This window comes from Anomaloglossus baeobatrachus, chromosome 4, assembly GCF_048569485.1.
Source record: "Anomaloglossus baeobatrachus isolate aAnoBae1 chromosome 4, aAnoBae1.hap1, whole genome shotgun sequence".
Lineage (NCBI taxonomy): Eukaryota > Metazoa > Chordata > Amphibia > Anura > Aromobatidae > Anomaloglossus > Anomaloglossus baeobatrachus.
Window position 1 is genome coordinate 58,812,357 of NC_134356.1, and position 22,905 is coordinate 58,835,261.

Consider the following 22,905-nt stretch of genomic DNA (forward strand, 5'->3'; position numbering starts at 1 on the left):
GGGCCCGGTCCCTGAGGTTGAAGAGGCTCCGGTCCGGCAGGGTCCCACAGGGGCTGCGGATGGAGCACGGTCCCAGTAAATGGATGACCGCTTAGGATCCCACTTCTCCCAGAGCCGCATAAGGGATGGTGAAGGAGACGGCATGTGGCTCCAGCCTCTGTACCCGCAATGGGTACTTCAACCTTAACAACACCGCCGACGTAGTGGGGTGAGAAGGGAACATGCCGGGGGCCCCGTGGGAGCCCTCTTTTCTTCCAACCGACATAACTAAGTATGAGAATGCATGAGTGGATGTGTGCCTCCTTCCACACAAAGCATAAAACTGAGGAGCCCGTGATCCACGGGAGGGTGTATAGGCAGAGGGGAGGGGTTACACTTTTTAAAGTGTAATACTTTGTGTGGCCTCCGGAGGCAGAAGCTATACACCCAATTGTCTGGGTCTCCAAATGGAGCGACAAAGAAACCCTAATTTTACTGAAACAGTCTAGTAAGTGGCACATCACTGAATTCAGGGTCTCTGCCCTTACATCATGACGTAATTAGACAACATAGCAAAAGCCTGCTGTGAATTTCACTTTAAAGCAGCTGAGCAAATTCGAGATTAGACAAAAATATTGTGCTTTTAAAAGCCCCCCATTACAAGTTCGTGTTTCCAGTAAGTGTGAAGTCCATTTCCACACATACTGGAGACACGGACTCACCTTGACCCATTAAAATCAATGGGTTTACTCACACATCTGTGTTCTGACACATATCCTGTGTTCGTGTGGAGCACATGTGTTTGTGTGCTCTACACGGCGACCTGTCCGTTTTTGGCCTGCAGCATGGATGTCACACGGACCGCATACTGATGCGATCCATATGACATCAGTGTGACACGTCCCGGATGACACCCATTCACTGGAATTAAATGGATTTTTATACTTACCTGTCTTCGGCGCTGCTGTTGCTTCCGTGTCCTGCTCATTATGCCTCATGAATATTCACTGCACTGACTGCAGACCCAGAAGCAAGTGTGACAGCAGCGCCTCAGAAAGGTAAGTTTACAAGCTCATGAGGTCTGTGTGCTATCCGGATGTCCCATGGATAGCACATGCTCAGCACACAGAGAACACACGCAGAGACACAGATGGCCATACGGACCTGCACCACGGACCGTCACACACGTGCATTTAATGCACGGACATGGGAAGGTGCCAAACACACAGCGCCAATTATCAAATTATGTCACAACTTACCGAATTTTTTTTAAGAAGGAGAATTCTGTGTCAAATTGCTGAAGGGACAAAATTTCAATATTGCTGATATCTTTTTGCAACTCAGCCTCTAAAACCTTTTTGTCAGCAGAGGTGAGAAGGCGAGAAAATGTTGTGATCTAAACAGAAAAAGTTAAAATTTTAAACCGTGTTTCAGTTTTGATTGAATGTCAGGATAATATTTGTAAAAAGGAAAAAAAATTGAAAACGATTCCTTAAAGGTGTATTCCATTCATTAAGAACATTTCCCAATATGTAGTAGGTGTAGTAATAATAATAGCAAATACCTCCAATTAGAAGTGTAGTATAGTTCTGATTAGCCATGTTGCTGACTGTATGAGTGGTCGTCACCATAGATAATTAAGCTACAGCAATGCCCTGCACATGAGGTAAACAACATGGCTATATCAGGAGAACTAAAGTACATTTCTAATTTGAGGTATTTGCTATTATTATTATTATTATTACACCTACTGCATATTGGGATAGGATCTTGGAGATGGGAATCCCCCTTTAAGGGTAATGCAGTTACACCTTCAAAAAACAGAACACTCAAACGCAAGCATTTCAAAATTAGCAAAACTTTGCATTTTTGCCATAACTTAGTTGATCTTAGCTGAAAGGCAGCTGATAATTGTGGACTTGTCTTGAAAATTTTGCAATTCATTATACAACTGATCAATGAAAATAATCTCATTACTTTACAGGAATCTATCACTTGTTTTTTAAAGCCCAAAGTAACATGATCACAGAGAAGTACCAGTAATGATGATTACTTTCAAACTTTTATATTATACACTACTCACAAAAAGTTAGGGATATTTGGCTTTCGGGTAAAATTTTTTTAAAATTTAAAAAGTTCACGCTTTTGTCTCAGTAACTTGTCATGTGGCCTCGAGCATCAACGCAGTTTGACAACGTCTCATGCTGTTCACAAGTAGAGTTGCTGCCTGCTGAGGCATGTCATCCCACTCTTCTTGAAGGACGGCCCTCAGCTTAGTGAGGTTCTGGGGTACAGAGTTACAAGCTGCTACAAGGTGACTCAGCTGATTCCATAGGTTTTCTATGGGATTAAGGTCTGGAGAAAGTGCAGGCCACTCCATTTGAGGTACCCCAGTGTCCAGCAGCTGTTCCCTAATGATGGAACCCTGATAAGCTGGAGCATTGTCGCCCATGAAGATGAAATTAGGCTTGTGTTGTTCATGCAGAAGCATAACAACTGAATTAATGATGTTATTCAAGTAGTAGGGGCTTATCACTGTACCATTCACAAAGTGTAGGGCAGTTCTGTATTTACTAAACACACTTGGCCACACTAACAGCACCACTACCAAAGGGTTATCTGGTGAAAAGTGGCTAATGCACAGCGCTCTCCCTTACATCTCCAATATTGTTGGCGGCCATCATGTCTGCTCAGTGTGAATTGACTTTCATTAGTGAATACATCTGCGGCCCACTAGTCCTTCGTCCAGTGTAGATGATGTCTGTGCCTAGTGGTGTGGTCACGTATCCTAGCAGGCCGCCTAGCATACAGACCACCCTGATGTAAACTGTTCTGAATAGTCTGACGTGACACTTTGGTGCCTCTCAACCTCTCAAATTTGTCTGGAGATGTGTGACATTCATAATCCGGTTCCAAAGGGTATTGTTCACAATGAAGTGGTCATCAGTTTGGTATGTAGCTAAAGAACGTCTACACCTTTCTGTGACTCTTTCAGTCTCTCTGGGTCTCTGTTGCAACCTGCTGACACTCTGTTACACTTTACATTCAGTGGCCACTTCTATTTGAGAACATCCTGCTTGAAGCTTCGCAATAGCGAGGTAATGTTCATCAATTGTTAGGTGTCGTCTTTGTCTCATGTCTCAAAATGTGAACTGCATGATGATGAGGACGACTGTTTAACACTAATTCTAATTGAACCTACAAATTTATTGGGCGATTCATGGATCAAACATCTGTTATGAATTTTGCCATTAAGCTGCCAATTACAAAATGTACAGTCATGGCCAAAAGTTTTGAGAATGACACCAAAATTATATTTTCACATGATCTTTTGCCCTCTGGTTTTTAATTGTGTTTGTCTGATGTTTACATCACATACAGAAATATAATTGCAATCATGAGTACCAAAAGGTTATATTGACAGTTAGAATGAGTTAATGCAGCAAGTCAATATTTGCAGTGTTGACCCTTCTTCAGGACCTCTGCAACTCTCCCTGGCATGCTCTCAATCAACTTCTGGACCAAATCCTGACTGATCGCTGTCCATTCTTGCATAAGCAATGCTTGCATTTTGCCAGAATTTGTTGGTTTTTGTTTGTCCACCCGTCTCTTGATGATTGCCCACAAGTTCTCAATGGAATTAAGATCTGGGGAGTTTCCAGGCCATGGCCCCAAAATCTCTATGTTTTGTTCCATGAGCCATTTAGTGATCACCTTTGCTTTATGGCAAGGTGCTCCATCATGCTGGAAAAAGGCATTGTTGGGCACCAAACTACTCTTGGACAGTTGGGAGAAGTTGCTCTTGGAGGACATTCTGGTACCATTCTTTATTCATGGCTGTGCCCTTGGCTGAGAAGCAACCCCACACATGAATCGTTTCAGGATGCTTAACAATTGGCATGAGACAAGACTGGTGGTAGCGCTCACCTCTTCTCCTAATAAGCTGTTTTTCAGATGTCCCAAACAATCGAAAAGGGGATTCATCTGAGAAAATTACTTTACTCCAGTCCTCAGCAGTCCACTCCCTGTACCTTTTGCAGAATATCAGTCGGTCCCTGATGTTTTTTCTGGAGAGAAGTGGCTTCTTTGCTGCCCTCCTTGAAACCAGGCCTTGCTCAAAGAGTCTCCGCCTCACAGTGCGTGCAGAAGCACTCACACCAGCCTGCTGCCATTGCAGAGCTAGCTCGGAACTGCTGGTAGTTCAATCCCGCAGCTGAAACAGTTTTAAGATACGGTCCTGGCGTTTGCTGGTCCTTCTTGGGCGCCCTGGAGCCTTTTTGGCAACAATGGAAGCTCTCTCCTTGAAGTTCTTGATGATGCGATAGATTGTTGACTGAGGTGCAATCTTTGTAGCTGCGATACTCTTCCCTCTTAGGCCATTTTTGTGCAGAGCAATGATGGCTGAACGTGTTTCTTTAGAGATAACCATGGTTAACTGAAGAGAAACAATGATACCAAGCACCAGCCTCCTTTTAAAGTGTCCAGTGGTGTCATTCTTACTTAATCATGACTGATTGATCGCCAGCCCTGTCCTCATCAACACCCACACCTGTGTTAATGGAACAATCACTAAAACAATGTTAGCTGCTCCTTTTAAGGCAGGAATGCAATGATGTTAAAATGTGTTTTGGGGGTTAAAGTTCATTTTCTTAGCCAATATTGACTTTGCAAATAATTGCTGTTAAGCTGATCACTCTTTATGACATTCTGGAGTATATGCAAATTGCCATTAGAAAAACCTAAGCAGTAGACTTTGTAAAAATTAATATTTGTAGCATTCTCAAAACTTTTGACCATGACTGTACTGAAACATTTGGGCATATGCATTTAAAAATGTAGAGAAGGTCACATTAACTTCACCTGAAAAGGTTAGAGAGCGGGGGCATGGCCTGACTGCTGATGGTGCTGGCTGCATAACTCCTGAGCTCCTGTGCAAGCTGCTCTAAAATCGGCTCAAACAGAGTAATTCCTCCTCCTCTCATGACCTGGGATGAAGGCTTCATTTGCGAGTCCTCAGGGTATGTAATTCTACTGCTATAATTCCCCAATCTTTCATAGATGGAAAATAAATGATTTCTTACTCTCCAACCAGCATGTTATACAAGAAATTCTTGGTTATCAGAGTATTTCCTCCTGAATGATAACAATTCAGTCTCGGATGAGATCCTTTGGTCCTCTCATAAGGCGGTAATTAGGGGAATTTGTATTAAAATTGCTGCTATGGAAAAAAAGAAAAGAGAACAGTTGACAGCGAATATCCTTGCCCAGATCCAAACCTTAGAATCTCTAAATATAACTGCCCCTCTACCCTTGCATTCGGCCCAATTAAAAGAGCTGAGGTCACAGCTAAGGCAAATTCTTATCTCTAAATATGAAAGAAATCTTAGAGCTTTAAAAATCAAACATTACACCTTGGGAGATTAGAGCCGGATCCATTTTAGCAAGGAGGGTTAAAAGCCGAGAAATGAAGTCCAGAATTGAATTTTTGCAAACCCCAGAGGGCTCCATAATCAAAAATCCTATTCATATTGCAAATGCCTTTGCAGACTACTACCAAGGCCTTTACAATTTAAAAGATTACCCGAACATCCCACAGCCAACAGAGGCAGCTATTAATGCCTTCCTGGGAAAATTACAGCTGCCAAGCCTGTCTCAAGCGAATCTGGAAGTTCTAAATGCCCCTTTTTCTCTAGAAGAAAACCAAAAAACGGTCAGATCTATTAAAACGCATTCTGCTCCAGGCCCAGACGGCTTTTCTAATTCATATTATAGACAGTTTGTGGATCTCCTGGGCCCTTATATGCGCAGGACATTTACATTTTGGCAAAATAACTCCTCAGTAGCCCCTTCCAACTTAGAAGCCATAATTACTACTCTCCCTAAGCCGGGGAAGCCCCCCCACTTCTGCAGGTAACTTCCGCCCTATCTCGCTGCTCAACTGTGATCTTAAAATCTATGCAAAAATTTTGGCCTCCCATCTACATGGGGTCCTTCCCTCATTGATAGCTCCAGATCAGGTGGGGTTTGTAGCCGGAAGGCAGGCTAAGGATGGGACCAGACAGTTGATAGACCTTATAGCTGTGATAGAGAATAGGAAGGTCCCCAGTGTTCTCCTGTCCCTAGACGCGGAAAAAGCGTTCGACAGGGTGCACTGGGGGTTCCTAAGGAGTGTTTTGGAGAAATTTGGATTTCGGGGGCCAATTTTAACAGCAATTCTCTCCCTGTACTCCAACCCTAACGCCAAGGTTCTCGCCTCAGGGTTTGCCTTGCGCAGCTTCTCTATATTCCCGAACCCGCCAGGGGTGTCCCCTTTCCCCGGTAATTTTTGCTATGGTGGTGGAGCCCCTGGCGGAGTACATCCGGATGCATAAAGGTATTGTGGGGGTGTCAGTAGGTAAAGTTGAGCATGTTGTGTGATTGTATGCTGATGATATAATTATTTCCTGTTTATAAGTACAAGGTTCTTTAACCCCTTCAGCCCCGGGGCACTTTCCGTTTTTGTTTTTTGCTCCCCTTCTTCCGAGAGCCGTAACTTTTTTATTTTTCCGTCAATCTTGCCATATGAGGGCTTGTTTTTTGCGGGACAAGTTGTACTTTTAAATGAAACCATAAGTTTTACCATATGGTGTACTGGAAAGCAGCAAAAAAATTCCAAGTGTGGAAAAATTGCAAAAAAAGTGTGATGGCACAATAGTTTTTGGGATGTTTTATTCACGGTGTTCACTATATGGTAAAACTGATGTGTGGGTATGATGCCTGAGGTCGGTGCGAGTTTGTAGACACCAAATATGTATAGGTTTACTTTTTTTGCGCCATTTTCCGAAACCCGTAGAGTTCTCATTTTTTGGGATCTATGGCTCAGTGACTGCTTATTTTTTGCGTCTCAAGCTGATGTTTCTAATGGTAGCATTTTTGCGCAGATGCTACGTTTTGATCGCCTGTTATTGCATTTTGCGTAAAACTTGCGGCGACCAAAAAACGTAATTTTGGTGTTTGGAATTTTTTTTGCCACTACGCCGTTTACCAATCAGATTAATTGATTTTATATTTTGATAGATCGGGCATTTCTGAACGCGGCGATACCAAATATGTGTTTATTTTTTTTAACCCTTTAATTTTCAATGGGGGGAAATGGGGGTGATTTGAACTTTTAGGTTTTTTGTATTTTTTTTAATTTAAAACTTTTTTTTTTACTTTTATTTTACTATTCCCCCTAGGGGGCTATAGCGATCAGCAATCCGATCGCTGATCGCTATCTGCTGATCATAGCTATACCGCTGTAAACAGCAGAAATAGTCACTTTCTTTTTTCCTCTGCTCCGTGCCGAGGAAAAACGAAAGTGAAACTTCGTAGCAGCAGGCGTCATCACATGACCCTGTGCTACGATGGTAAACCACCCGTCACGTGATCACTCACGTGACTTCCGGTGGGGGCGGCGGTAAGTAAAAAACATGGCCGCGCGCATATAGATCTCACTGCCAGACTTTGGCAGCGAGATCTAAGGGGTTTATGTTACGGGTGAAATGCGATTCCACTCGGAACATGTAGGCACACATGTCAGCTGTTGGAAACAGCTGATATGTGTGCCGATCCACGCCTCCTTAACGGGACATGCTCCATGACGGAAAGATCCGTCCATGGTCAAGAAGGGGTTAAATAATGTTTTATCGGTTCTTAAGGAATTCTCTGCGCTTTCATTCTACAAACTTAATGCAAATAAATCCTTAATTCTTCCCTTCTTTGTTCCCCGGGTCGAAAGGGAGAGGCTCGCCACAACATTGCCATTTAGATGGGAGGACCACAGTATTCCTTATTTAGGAATCCATTTCACAACAACTAAACAATTGGTAAGGAAAAATATTTCAGAACTGAGTAAAGAACTAGGAAAAGAGCTCTCGCGCTTTTCTGCGTTGCCCCTGTCGTGGTTGGCAAAAATACACTTTTTTTTTTTTTTTTTTTTTTTAAATCAGATAAATTTTTATTGCATTTTAAAACTTTCAGAAACATAACAAATTGTGAGGGTAGTCCTCACACATACCCCCCTCCCTTCCCTCTCCCTCCCCCCACCCTCTTCCGGTCGACAGTCTCCCCCCTCCACTCTCTGCATCCCTCTTTATTCACATAATGACCTGCCCTCCTTTTCAGCCACTATCTTTCCTTTCCTACCTATAGTCTAAGGCTGGGTTCACACATAGCGAAAGCGACAACGACGTCGCTGTTACGTCACCATTTTCTGTGACGTCACAGCGACCTTGTATGTCGCTGTTAAGATCGCTGCTTAGCTGTCAAACACAGCGACAGCAATCATAACGTCGCTACATGTGCAGAGAGCAGGGGGCCGCGCACACTGCTTAGCACTGGCTCCCTGCTCTCCTAGCTACTGTACACATATCGGATTAATTAACCCGATGTGTCCTGCAGCTACATGTGCAGAGAGCAGGAAGCCGCGCACACTGCTTAGCGCTGGCTCCCTGCTCTCCTAGCTACAGTACACATCGGGTTAATTAACCCGATGTGTACTGCAGCTACATGTGCAGAGAGCAGGAGCCGGCAGCACAGGCAGCGTGACAGCGGCGGAGGCTGGTAACGAAGGTAAATATCGGGTAACCACCTTGGTTACCCGATGTTTACCCTGGTTACAGCTTACCGCAGCTGCCAGATGCCAGCTCCTGCTCCCTGCTCGCTTCATTTCGTCGCTCTCTCGCTGTCACACACAGCGATCTGTGCGTCACAGCGGGAGAGCAACAATAAAAAAAAACTAACCAGGGCTGTGTGTAACGAGCAGCGATCTCACAGCAGGGGCCAGATCGCTGCTCAGTGTCACACCGCGAGATCGCTAATGACGTCACTGCTGCGTCACAAAAACCGTGACTCAGCAGCGATCTCAGCAGCGATCTCGCTGTGTGTGAAGCACCTTTAAATATCCTATCTTTCAGTAGATCAAATGACGCTAATCCTGGAAAGTCCAGCCACTTGCTCCAGATCTTCTCATATTGAGTTCTCCTTCCCCTTTCAATATAAACATCAGAATATACTCTTAAAATGCTATACCTTCCAAAGTTGATATATCTTTTTAGATGCCTCTCTTTGAAAATTCCGGGATACTCCCTCACAGGTCTACAAAGCCTCATCCGCAAATTTATTTGGGTTGGTAAACAATCAAGAATACCCTTACAATCACTTCATCCCCCATTTAGAGAAGGCGGAATAGGTGTGCCTGATGTGGTGTCATATCACAGGGCGGCTGTTTTGGAGTCAGTCAGGGACTGGTGGAGAGAGGCGGAGGATCATAGATAGCTGCAGATTGAGGGATACCTCAATCCATTTGGATCCACAAAAAAGCTGCTGGGGGCATTGATTCAAAATCAGGCAGTCCCACATTCCTTTCTGGGCACGGTCGAGGCGGTGAAGTGGCGCTGGAGGGATTGGTCCTCGGAATTCATGGCCGGTTTGATATGGAGGCTACCCTTTAAGGACATTAAAGCTTTTGTTCCTGATGTCGACCTTCGGGCTTGGGGACAAATTGAGTCCCTTCAAGTGTTAGATTTATTTGACAGGGGGTTCTTCTTACCTTCTTCTGAGCTGTTGTCTAAATTCAACCTACCCAGGCAGGTCTTCTATCAATATCTTCAAATTAGGCATTTTTTAAGCACTTTCCGCTTGAGTTCATCAACATCAAGACATCAGTTTTTGGCAGACTTTCTTCTGAAGGACTCGACATCTGTCAGAGGCATGTCCTTATTATACCGCCACTTCACCCCTCGATCGGTAGGACAGACTCTACCATACATGACAAAGTGGGAAAGAGAATTATCCCTCTCCTTGCCAGCCCATCAGTGGCATGCGGACTCCAGGGTGGTGCTTAGGTCCTCCGCCTGCCTCAACCATTTGGAGCAGATTAAGAAAGTACACATGGGATGGTATAGGTGTCCTTCTCAGATAGCTAGGTTTGCGGAAAATTACTCTCCCCTTTGTTGGAAGGGTTGTGGCATGACGGGAACACTGGGGCACCTCTGGTGGTCTTGCCCGGAAATTTTCAGCTTTTGGAATCGGGTCTTCGACCCAATAGCAGAAGTGTGTGAGACTAGACTCCCTCCCTCCCCTCAAATGGGGATTCTACATATGGGTTTAGACGCCTTTCCAGCCCCCATTGCTCAGTGCATCTCTCATATCCTAATCTCAACCAGACAGTGTATCGCAGCTAGGTGGAAATCCCCTGAGATACCGGTTATGGAGGAAGTGATAGCAAGAATCAACACGCACTTCCATTATGAAACTCTGTTAGCCAGTAGCGCCTCCTTGGCCTTAAAAATTCAAAAGCGTTGGGTGATGTGGTCAGCTTCTCCCAGGCCCTCACCCCCTCTAAAATTGTAACAACCTGCTTGTGTAGTAGGTTGGACGGGAAGTCATGTAACTGGTCGTTCGGACTAATTCTGTTTCCTTATGCAATAAGTTAACTTCGTGTATAGTTGTAAGTTACCTCTCCCACCCATATCTTTACCCCCCCCCTTTTCCAGTGTTCAAGATTCATGTGGCCCTGACTCGCCCGTTAGGGCGTTGATGTCTCGGCATTGTATGATGTTATGCCTTTCTTTTCTGTAATGTCTTTCTTCTTGTTTGAAAAACAATAAAAATCTTTGGATTAAAAAAAAAAAAAAAAAAAAAAAAAAAGAAGGTTAGAGGGCATTATAGGATCATCCTGAAATTTCACCCGAAAGCCAAATATACCCAACTTTTTGTGAATGAAGGGAATTTTGTTTACTTACCGTAAATTCCTTTTCTTCTAGCTCCAATTGGGAGACCCAGACAATTGGGTGTATAGCTACTGCCTCCGGAGGCCGCACAAAGTACTACACTTAAAAGTGTAAGGCCCCTCCCCTTCTGGCTATACACCCCCCCGTGGGAGCACGGGTCCCTCAGTTTTAGTGCAAAAGCAAGAAGGAGGAAAGCCAATAACTGTTTCAAAAACAAATTCAATCCGATAAACAATATCGGAGAACGTAACTTATCAACATGAACAACATGTGCACCCGAAAAACAAATACCCTAAGAAAAAACAGGGCGGGTGCTGGGTCTCCCAATTGGAGCTAGAAGAAAAGGAATTTACGGTAAGTAAACAAAATTCCCTTCTTCTTTTTCGCTCCTAATTGGGAGACCCAGACAATTGGGACGTCCAAAAGCAGTCCCTGGGTGGGTAAAAGAATACCTCGCGATCGGGCTGTCAGGCAGCCCTTTCTTACAGGTGGGCCACCGCCGCCTGCAGGACTTGTCTACCTAGGCTGGCATCCGCCGAAGCGTAGGTATGCACCTGATAATGCTTGGTAAAAGTGTGCAGACTCGACCAGGTAGCCGCCTGGCACACCTGCTGAGCCGTAGCCTGATGCCGTAATGCCCAGGACGCACCCACGGCTCTGGTAGAATGGGCCTTCAGTCCAGAAGGAGTCGGAAGCCCAGCAGAACGGTAGGCGTGAAGAATTGGTTCCTTGATCCACCGCGCAAGGGTGGATTTGGAAGCTTGCGACCCTTTATGCTGACCAGCGACCAGGATAAAGAGTGCATCCGAACGGCGCAGAGGCGCCGTGCGGGAAATGTAGATCCTGAGTGCTCTCACCAGGTCCAACAGATGCAAACCCTTTTCAAATTGGTGAACTGGATGCGGACACAAGGATGGTAAAGTGATATCCTGATTGAGATGAAAGGAAGATACCACCTTGGGAAGAAACTCTGGAATTGGACGCAGTACTACCTTGTCTTGGTGAAAAACCAGGAAGGGAGATTTGCAAGATAACGCCGCCAGCTCTGACACTCTCCGAAGAGACGTGACCGCCACCAGAAAAGCCACTTTCTGTGAAAGCCGAGAAAAGGAAATCTCCTTCATAGGCTCGAAAGGTGGCTTCTGGAGAGCAATTAGAACCTTGTTCAGATCCCAGGGTTCCAATGGCCGCTTGTAAGGGGGAACGATATGACAAACCCCTTGCAGGAACGTGCGTACCTTAGGAAGTCGCGCTAGGCGCTTCTGAAAGAATACGGATAGCGCAGAGACTTGTCCTTTAAGGGAGCTAAGCGACAAACCTTTTTCCAACCCAGACTGCAGGAAGGAAGAAAAATAGGCAATGCAAATGGCCAGGGAGAAACTCCCTGAGCAGAGCACCAAGATAAGAATATCTTCCACGTTCTGTGGTAGATCTTGGCGGAGGATGGTTTCCTAGCCTGTCTCATGGTGGCAACAACATCATGAGATAAACCTGAGGTCCCTAGGATCCAGGACTCAATGGCCACACAGTCAGGTTCAGGGCCGCAGAATTCAGATGGAAAAACGGCCCTTGAGACAGCAAGTCTGGACGGCCTGGTAGCGCCCACGGTTGTCCTACCGTGAGATGCCACAGCTTCGGGTACCACGACCTCCTTGGCCAGTCTGGAGCGACGAGAATGGCGCAACGGCAGTCGGACCTGATTTTGCGGAGCACTCTGGGCAACAATGCCAGAGGTGGGAACACATAAGGTAGTCGGAACTGCGACCAATCCTGAACTAAGGCGTCTGCCGCCAGAGCTCGGTGATCGTGAGACCGTGCCATGAAAACCGGGACCTTGTTGTTGTGCCGTGACGCCATCAGGTCGACGTCCGGCATCCCCCAGCGGCGACAGATCTCCTGAAACACGTCCGGGTGAAGGGACCATTCCCCTGCGTCCATGCCCTGGCGACTGAGAAAGTCTGCTTCCCAGTTTTCCACGCCTGGGATGTGAACTGCGGATATGGTGGATGCTGTGTTTTCCACCCACGTCAGAATCCGCCGGACTTCTTGAAAGGCTTGTCGACTGCGTGTTCCCCCTTGGTGGTTGATGTACGCCACCGCTGTGGAATTGTCCGACTGAATCCGGATCTGCTTGCCCTCCAGCCACTGTTGGAAGGCTCGCAGAGCAAGATAGACTGCTCTGATTTCCAGAACATTGATCTGAAGGGTGGACTCTCTCTGAGTCCACGTACCCTGAGCCCTGTGGTGAAGAAACACTGCTCCCCACCCTGATAGGCTCGCATCTGTCGTGACCACCGCCCAGGATGGGGGTAGGAACGACTTTCCTTTTGACAATGAGGTGGGAAGAAGCCACCATCGGAGAGAGTCCTTGGTTGCCTGAGAGAGGGAGACATCCCTGTCGAGGGACGTCGACTTCCCGTCCCATTGGCGGAGAATGTCCCATTGTAGAGGGCGCAGATGAAACTGCGCGAAAGGGACTGCTTCCATTGCTGCCACCATCTTCCCTAGGAAATGCATGAGGCGCCTCAATGAGTGGGACTGGTTCTGCAGGAGAGATTGCACCCCTGTCTGCAGAGAGCACTGCTTGTCCAGTGGAAGCTTCACTATCGCTGAGAGAGTATGAAACTCCATGCCAAGATATGTTAGTGATTGGGTCGGGGTTAGATTTGACTTTGAAAAGTTGATAATCCACCCGAAACTCTGGAGAGTCTTCAGTTCCAAATACGGGATCACGGAGTGACCCTGCGAGTGCAGGACAGCTACTACTGCTGCCATGACCTTGGTGAAGACCCGAGGGGCTGTTGCCAGCCCGAAAGGTAATGCTACGAACTGCAGGTGTTCGCTTTCTATAACGAAGCGTAGAAAACGCTGATGCTCTGGCGCAATCGGCACGTGAAGATAAGCATCTTTGATGTCTATTGATGCTAAGAAATCTCCCTGAGACATTGAGGCTATGACGGAGCGTAGAGATTCCATCCGGAACCTCCTGGTTTTTACGTGTTTGTTGAGCAACTTTAGATCCAGGACGGGCCGAAAGGACCCGTCCTTCTTTGGCACCACAAACAGATTGGAGTAAAAACCGTGACCTTGTTCCTGAAGAGGAACGGAAGTCACCACTCCTTCCGCCTTTAGAGCGGCCACCGCCTGCAGCAGAGCATCGGCTCGGTCGGGCGGTGGGGAAGTTCTGAAGAAACGAGTTGGAGGACGAGAGCTGAACTCTATCCTGTACCCGTGAGACAGAATGTCCCTCACCCAACGGTCTTTGACCTGTGACAGCCAAATGCCGCCAAAGCGGGAGAGCCTGCCACCGACCGAGGATGCGGAGAGAGGAGGCTGAAAGTCATGAGGAAGCCGTCTTGGTAACGGTTCTTCCTGCTGTCTTTTTTGGGCGTGACTGAGTCCGCCAAGAATCTGAGCCTCTCTGATCCTTTTGAGTCCTTTTGGACGAGGAGAATTGGGACCTGCCTGAGCCTCGAAAGAACCGAAAACCAGACTGACCCCTTCTTTGTTGGGGCTTGTTTTGTCTGTGTTGAGGTAAGGATGAGTCCTTACCCTTGGAGTGTTTAATGATTTCATCCAAACGCTCCCCAACAATCGGTCACGAGAAAAAGGCAAACTGGTTAAGCACTTCTTGGAAGCAGAATCTGCTTTCCATTCTCTCAACCACAGGGCTCTGCGCAAAACCACGGAGTTGGCTGACGCCACCGCCGTACGGCTCGTAGAGTCCAGGACAGCATTAATCGCGTAAGACGCGAATGCAGACATTTGAGAGGTCAATGGTGCCACCTGCGGGGCAGATGTACGTGTGACCGAGTCGACTTGTATAAGCCCAGCTGAAATAGCTTGGAGTGCCCATACGGCTGCGAAAGCTGGCGCCAACGACGCTCCAATAGCTTCATAGATGGATTTCAGCCAGAGCTCCATCTGCCTGTCAGTGGCATCTTTAAGTGCCGCTCCATCTTCTACTGCAACTAAAGATCTAGCTGCAAGCCTGGAGATTGGAGGGTCCACCTTGGGACACTGGGTCCAACCCTTGACCACGTCAGGGGGAAAAGGATAGCGTGTATCTTTAAGCCGTTTAGTAAACCGCTTCTCAGGATAAGCGTGGTGTTTCTGGATTGCATCTCTAAAGTCAGAGTGGTCCAGAAAAGTGCTTAATTTACGCTTGGGATATCTGAAATGGAATTTCTCCTGCTGTGAAGCTGCCTCCTCCGCAGGAGGAGCTGGCGGAGAAATATCTAACATCCTATTGATGGACGCTATAAGATCATTCACTATGGCGTCACCATCCGGTGTATCCAGATTGAGAGCGGTCCCAGGATCAGAATCTTGATCAGTTACATCCGCCTCATCACCCATAGATTCGTCCCGCTGGGATCCTGACCAGTGAGACGAAGTTGAGGGCCCCTCATAACGAGCCCGCTTAGGTTGTCTGGGACTGTCGTCCGAGTCAGAATCGTCACCCTGGGGTGCATGTGACACCCCCGGAGCTTGGAAGTGTTCCAGCTGAGGGGGACCAGGGAGCAATGATGCCACAGTGTCCATGGTCTGAGTTACTGGTCTAGACTGCAATGTTTCAAGAATCTTTGACATGGTCATAGACAATCTGTCAGCAAAAGCTGCAAACTCCGTTCCTGTCACCTGGACAGCATTCACAGGTGGTACACCCTGGGTCACGTCCAGCAGAGGCCCCGGCTGTGCAAGTTGCACAGGGGCCGAGCACTGCACACAATGGGGGTCAGTGGAACCTGCCGGTAGAGCAGCCCCACATGCGGTACAGGCAGCATATAATGTCTGTGCCTTGGCACCCTTGCGTTTTGCGGACGACATGCTGTTGCCTCCTTGTAATCTAGGAGGGGGTATAGCCGAGAATCACCAGCGACCGTACAGTACAAAGTATTTGCAAACACAAAATACTCAGTATACAAACGGCACAAGTGGGGGTGAGCCCTTGAGGCTGCTTATCGCCCGCTGAACAGCGGGTATGAGGCCGTAGAATCCCGTGTCTGGGTCTCCCCGTCTCCCCTCTGCAGCTTAGCGTGCAGGCAGGAATGGCTGCCGGCGTTCTGTGAAGAGGGGCGGACCGTGGGCGTGCCACAAACAAAGAGCGGGAAACTGCGTCCTACTGTGCCTGGTGTGAGGGCTGGAGTATGTAAAAAAGACTCCAGCCCTCAGCGCTGATGCTCTGTACAGCGTCCCGCCCTCCTCCTGACTGGCAGGTGCGGAGGCGGGAACGAACGAACTAGGCCGCAAAAGCCGGGGACTGTAGTAATAAGCGCGGCCGTGATATATGCACGGTCAGCGCGGAAGTCCCCGGCGCACCACAAGTCCCAGCCGTGTCGCAGTCCCAGCGGCCGGCGCGACCGTTCTCCCTGAGTCTACCCACTCAGCTAAGCTGAAGTGAGGAAATGGCACAAGCGCAGCAGCGCTGTTGTCCCCGGCGCACTAACACACCCAGCAATGCTGCGGTGTGCGCGCGTATGCACGGGGACACAGAGTACCTTGACGGAGCAGGGCCATGTCCCTGACGATACTCAGCTCCATATCCAGCGGCTTCTCCAGGGGCTGCGGACGGAGCACGGTCTCAGTGCCTGGAGACCGGGAAAATCCCACTTCGCCCAGAGCCCTAATGGGGATGGGGAAGGAATCAGCATGTGGGCTCCAGCCTCCGTACCCGCAATGGGTACCTCAACCTTAACAAGCACCACCGACAGAAAGTGGGGTGAGAAGGGAGCATGCTGGGGGCCCTGTATGGGCCCTCTTTTCTTCCATCCGACATAGTCAGCAGCTGCTGCTGACTAAACAGTGGAGCTATGCGTGCGTGTCTGACCTCCTTCGCACAAAGCAAAAACTGAGGGACCCGTGCTCCCACGGGGGGGTGTATAGCCAGAAGGGGAGGGGCCTTACACTTTTAAGTGTAGTACTTTGTGCGGCCTCCGGAGGCAGTAGCTATACACCCAATTGTCTGGGTCTCCCAATTAGGAGCGAAAAAGAAAATTTAATTTTTGTTTCCTTTGTTGTATAATCTATCACCAAACTCTTATGCAACTAAGCTTGCAAGTGCAGGGGGGTTGAACTGCACTTGAAGCTCTCCAGCCTCTCTCTGTCCTTGCTTGCCACTAGCCTCTACTTAGTCTAACCACTGGTCTCCCCTTAGTGACTGTACATTATTCTGCTCTGTAATCTGCTTCTTCAGATGACAACTTGCGCAGGCGCTGTCATTCCCAGGGAAGGCGCTTGGAGAATAACAACCTGAAGTGGTTGCGAGACTTGGACTATTTATCTGAATTGCTCTTGGGAATGACAGCTATTTTAAAAGGTTAGGTGGGAGAGCAGGTCACACACAGACTAAAAATCATGCATAGGCACCATCATTCCCAGAAGTGGTACATGTGCGTATGGATAGCCTGGCATTCACAAAGTCGTCAAGATTTTATTGCGCACGTATTGCAACCAGGAATGATGGCACTTGAGTGAAATATTTGTTGGAGGAGCCAGTCACAGAAGAGTGACCTGTCAATCACTGGCAGTGGGTGAGGAAAGATGGAGAGAAGCAGATGAACTCCAAGTGATTTGCATAAGAATTTGCAGATAGAAGTCTGTGTCTCCATGTTATCGAATAGAAAAGTATGGAAGTAATCATCATTAAATGTACCTTCTTAGATTCATTGCTTTGGGGGTCTAAAAATCTGCTGACAAGTTACCTTTAAAAGGAATTCCCATAATTAAAAGTTATAATTATTCAAAATATAGATAACTTGCAGATAGATGGGGTCCAACCTGTGGTGCACCTACCAATCTCAGGAACGGGACTCTGAAATACCCATCAGAATATGGAGGGGGCAATGTACACACATCACCCTTCCATTTGCCCTCTAGAGGTGCTTAGCTATCTCCGGCAGTTTCATAGAGAATGATTTGATCAGGGGATCATACAGTATATGCAGAGACCACTCCATTCAGACAGGCATTTCAGGGCCCCTTTCTTAGGATCGCGAGTGTCCCAGTTGTCATACCTCTAACAATCTAAAAGTTATTTCCCATTGTTTTATTGGTGGGAATAAACTTTGTTAATAACGACATAGTAAGAGAATAATAAAACAGTAAACTAAGAAAGAAAATAAAACAAAGATTACCTCAGTGAAAATGGCGTGATTGTCATATGCAGAAGTTATGTGTGAACAGAGGAATTCTAATATGGAGCTGTGATGTTGTCTCTTGAAGTACTCGTCAATTAATTCTTGGTTGTTTAACCTGATAACAGAATCCGGTGTAGCACATTTGAGTAAAATATTTTTTGCCCTCCACTTGAAATTTTTTACATCTTCGGGATCAGACTGCATTTTATTCATATTCTCCAATACTTGAAGAACGACTGAGGCACATGTGTCTGAGTGGTAGCCAATAAAAACATCAGACGGACTGTATTCATGCTCTTTTACCAAGAGGTGATTTACATTGGGGCTGGTGAATTGTTTTACCCAAGCTTCAAGTTCTTGAACAATGACTTTTTGCTCTTTTTTCAAATACGTGCTTATATCCAGATAATGTTTTTCCAGTCTGTTGATCAGTGGGATTGGAAAGTCTTTGTACACAACATCTTTTTCTTCGATGACTATCAGCCTGAATTTTGGATGAACTCTGCACTTTACACGATGGGTTCCAAGTCCCAAGTCTACATACTTCTGGCCGGCTAGGTAAACGTAATATTGGTTCAATGCATCATAAAGGCTTTCATACAAGTTTTGCAGATTGAGGAGAATGACCATCTGACCAGTTTCCATACAGATCTTAACACGGTTGATATTTCGGCAAATCTGAGTGTACTCTTGGTCTTTTGGGAAGCTAGAACCAAAAATGATTTCGGATGTCTGATTCTCATTAATCATTACTTGTTGCAGGATTTGTAATGCTGCATAATTTTTGGTCAAAATTAAGAGGTAACGGGACTCGCAGTCATCACTATCACTTTTAATATTTTCCATCACTAGATCTATTGTATTATATGTGTCTCCTAGATTTTTATTTTCACATCCTATAAAAATTTCCAGCGCTTTCAAATCATCTTTTCCACTGAAATTCCGGAGGACCGCCCGAGCAATTTCATGCTCAGTCAAGCCTTCATGAGACTGTTTGGTAAAAGCAAATACCATTTTTATCAGACTGTAAAAGTCACGTAATCCAAAAAATTCTTTGTTCTGCTCTTTCTGAATCATGCAAACTTGCTGATAAGCTTCTGCAAAGTATTTGAAATAGTTAGAGACTTTGTTAAGAATCAGTTTATCAGACAGACAGATTCCCTCTGCACTTTCAATAAGTTCATCCTCGTTGGGGTCACCACGCGATACAAAGATTCCTCTGTTCATTTTTGCAGGATCTAAAGCCCAGTTGGAGATTCCAATGAATCCAACCTTTTTGTGTGGCAATGGTTCATCATCAATACAACCATCCTCCAGCAAGGGATGAAGAGTCTTTAAAGGCATCTTGGCAGAGTCTTCAGCAAGACCTATCTCATCAAGTACAACCACAGACACATACTCTTTTAAATTTTTCCCTTCCTGGAAACGGGCGCAGTGCTTAAATGTGCCAATTATGCCTTCTGGAGTTGAGTGAGGGCTACACTGAAAAGATACCAAGTGGATCTGTTTCAGGTCTTTATAGAGATCTGTATGGGCTGCCTGGCCCTGCATGGCATCAGCAACAATGGTCTTCGCAAGTGATTTAGAGCTTCCAGGTTTTCCAACAAGAAATAATGGTATTTTAAGTTCAATACAGATGACCATCATAAATAAGTTTTCCTTCAACGCAAGGTTTCTTGCAATAGTGTCTCTTAAATGAACGCCTGATAAAAAGAGATCCTGAATCGCACTTATTTCATGTAAAATTTCATCTGGGTCATCATATGGCCGTGTGAAGTGTTCAGATATATCCTCTCTGTATAGGTCCTTAGTTTCTAAAGATGCATGATAGCATACACCAGTGGCTAGCACAAGAGACCAAGCTACTCTATCTTTTTTATACGTGGTGTTCCCTTTCCCCTTTACCGTGTTTTTCTGATAAGTCAGCAGCTTTTCATGATGGTTATAGAACCACTTAAAGACTTCAACACAACGCTCGACATCTCTCAAGCTGACGAAGCTGCATTCATCATCGTTCAACCTCATGTAAGACTGAGAAGTAGAGAGCACGTCTGTTAACAACTGGACATCACCAGTCAAAAGCTTTACCTCTTTTGCTAAACGCTGAACAATTTGTTGTATGTATTTCTTCTCCGTTTCATTATTCAGTTGTCCAAAGTCCCATACAAGTGGCATCATGCTGGGAGGCAAAGCATGTACACGGTAAACAAGTTGTCTTAACGGAATGGAGCCGAGTCTCTCTTTGGTCTCATCTGCGGTTACTCTGTAACCGAGACCGGCAGATTCTAAACGTTTGATCATTTCTTCAGTGTGTTTCCGATAGGGGTTGCAAGCTGCAATAATGTGCAATCCAGAATCCTCCAGTAATGGCTCCCCATCTACAGTGCGATCACACAATGCTTCTTTGATGCTACTAATTGCCTCAGTTGTATTGGCTTCATCAAAAAACAACACAGTATCACATCCATCGTCTTTGTTAACAACTGCAATATTCTGTGCCTCCAATATTTTTTGTGAAATCATCTCAGCTGTTGTACCTCCATGGACCTTTACAAGCTTCATATTTTCTGTATCAACAAATCCTTTACACAAATGACATAAAAACTTAATTAGCCGTGTTTTCCCACAACCAGTTTCTCCCATGATGACAACAGGAATCCCACATCGAAATCTCATCTTAATGGCCAGAAGCTTAAGAATGTTGTCCATAGTAAGCTCATATGTATCATCAGGATCAAATGGCCACTCGATTCCTAGGACCATAGATAATCTGCTGATTTTCTCCTCTCTGGGTAGTTTGTCAAAGTCAATATTGAATGGCACTCTTTGAAGCGTCAATCCTGTATATAGCTGCATGGTCATTACATTCTGTTTAATTACAGTATTATCTTTCGGATTGACGGCATCTACACCTCCGGCATTATTTGGTTGCAAGTGGAATCCAATAAAAGTCATGGAGATACGATCGTTATTAAAGAAGATATAAGGATGGGATTCAGACTCCCACCTTTTACGCAGTAAAAAGGGAGCCAGGTCTCTTTCCTTAAGCTGGCGAAGGTCAATGAATTGCCTTCCTGGACTTTGATCTGCAATCTCCAACGATGGTGTCGCAAAGTCTTTTGCCATGAGAATCATAAAGTCGACCACGAAACGTTTAAATCCAAGCAATGTATCTCCAACAAACTCAAAATTACAAAAAACTGAAGATTCACAATCTTTAAGTTGGATGTTTAAAAACCAGGCAAAGTTTCTGAGTTCAGACCAGGAAGGATCAATAATTCCGCAATACAAAAGGAATATCTGAAGACATTTTGCTGGATTCCCCTCCACAGTCTTATTTACGTACACAAATGTGTCAAGATTCTGCCCCTCTTTAAAACGTATTAAATACTGGTATGGTCTCTGGAAACATTCACTACGGAATTCCTTCAGATCCATTCCTGGATCCCCACAGTCATCGGACACATCTTCAGTGTATTTACTTAGAACTTCTTTTGGTGAACAACATGATATTTTGGGAAAGTAGTCAATTAGATTGTACTGTATCACTTGATGAGCCTGCAAACAAAAGTAAATATATTAGGTAAAAAAGTAAAATACAATCAAATCTTCTTGAAGACGTAAATTAATAACTAAGCACTGGAAACCCAGTGGTTCTAAATGGTAAGATAGTAATATGATACAAAAATAAAGGAGACAAAAAAATTTGAGTAAACTGCAGTGCCAGGCACAGCTGTAACTAGTAGGAGTTAGCATTTTGAGGTCTAATGTGGCATAGAAGCACAAAGCAGATAGGATCATCACATACAGGCCCTTGAAAAAGTGTACATACCCCATGGACGTTTCCCTATTTTTTTAATGTTATACCCACCAACTTAAATGTATTTTACAAAGAAGCAAGTATATATGAACTGTAAAGGAAATTATGCATGGTTTTCTAAATATTTTAACAATATAAGTGTAAATAGTAACACATTTTCATTCATTTTTGTAGTCTGATATCCCTAAATAAAATCCTGAGTGACCAATTGCCTCCAGAAGTCACTTAATGAGTAAATTGAGTCCACCTGTGTAATTTACTCTCAGCATAACTACAGTTGTTCTGTGAAGGCCTCATAGGTTTGTTTGAAAACATTAGGAACCGCATCATGAAAACAAAAAAGCACACCAAAAAGGTCAGGGTAAAGTTGTGGAGAAGAGTAAAGCAGGGTTAGGTTATAAAAAATATGGCTCAAGCTCTGAACATCTCAAGCAGCAAATCTGTATTCAGTGAAGACAGATTCCTGAGATAGGAGATGTTGGGCGTTACTGAGATTCTATGACGATGGAAGGAGGGAAGAAAGAGCTAGAGTCAGAGGAAAGAGCTATAGACACTGCTCCGCTCCCTCCTCCCTTTTCTATCTACATAGTTAAGTCGCGGACTCCTTTTTCAATAATCCATTAGTAGAGGTCTCCATATGGTCTATAATAAATACTAGGGTGAAAAGCATTACGTCCTACTGATACTGCCCAACATAATTTGGTTATAATAGTCTACGCTCTGAACATCTCAGTGAGCACTGTTCAATCATCCAAAAATGGAAGGAGCATGGCAGAACTGGAAACCTACCAAAAAATGGCCGTCCACCTAAACTGATATCCCAAGCAAGAAGAGCATTAATCAGAGAAGCAGCCAAGAGGTCCATGGTCACTCGTGAGGAGCTGCAGAGATCCAGAGCTCAGGTAGGAAAATTTGTCCATAGGACAACTATAAGTCATATTCTACACAAATAAGGTCTTTACCAAAGAGTGAAAAGAAAAAAGCCATTTTTGAAAGCAAGCCATAAGAAGTCCCATTTGCAGTTTGCAAAAAGCAATATAAGGAGACACAGCTAGCATGTGGAAAACAGTGCTGTCGTCAAATGAGACCAACGTATAACTTTTTAGGTTAAATGCAAAATGCTATGCGAGGCGGAAAACTAACACTGCATATTACCTTGAAAAAAACATCCCCCCGTCATACATGGTGGCTGCAGCATCAGGCTGTTAGGAGG

General features: G+C 45.4%; 1 protein-coding gene across 1 annotated transcript in view; it reads right to left on the reverse strand.

The window, feature by feature from the left end:
- The window catches only part of RNF213 (ring finger protein 213), a 486,493-nt gene that overhangs the window by 217,696 nt on the left and 245,892 nt on the right, over positions 1-22,905 (reverse strand). Inside the window, exons 28-29 of the mRNA XM_075344370.1 lie at positions 17,870-21,430; positions 1,239-1,375 (exon numbers count right to left, since the gene is read on the reverse strand). Coding sequence (XP_075200485.1) covers positions 1,239-1,375; positions 17,870-21,430 — 3,698 coding nt within the window. The remainder of the gene's footprint in view (positions 1-1,238; positions 1,376-17,869; positions 21,431-22,905) is intronic.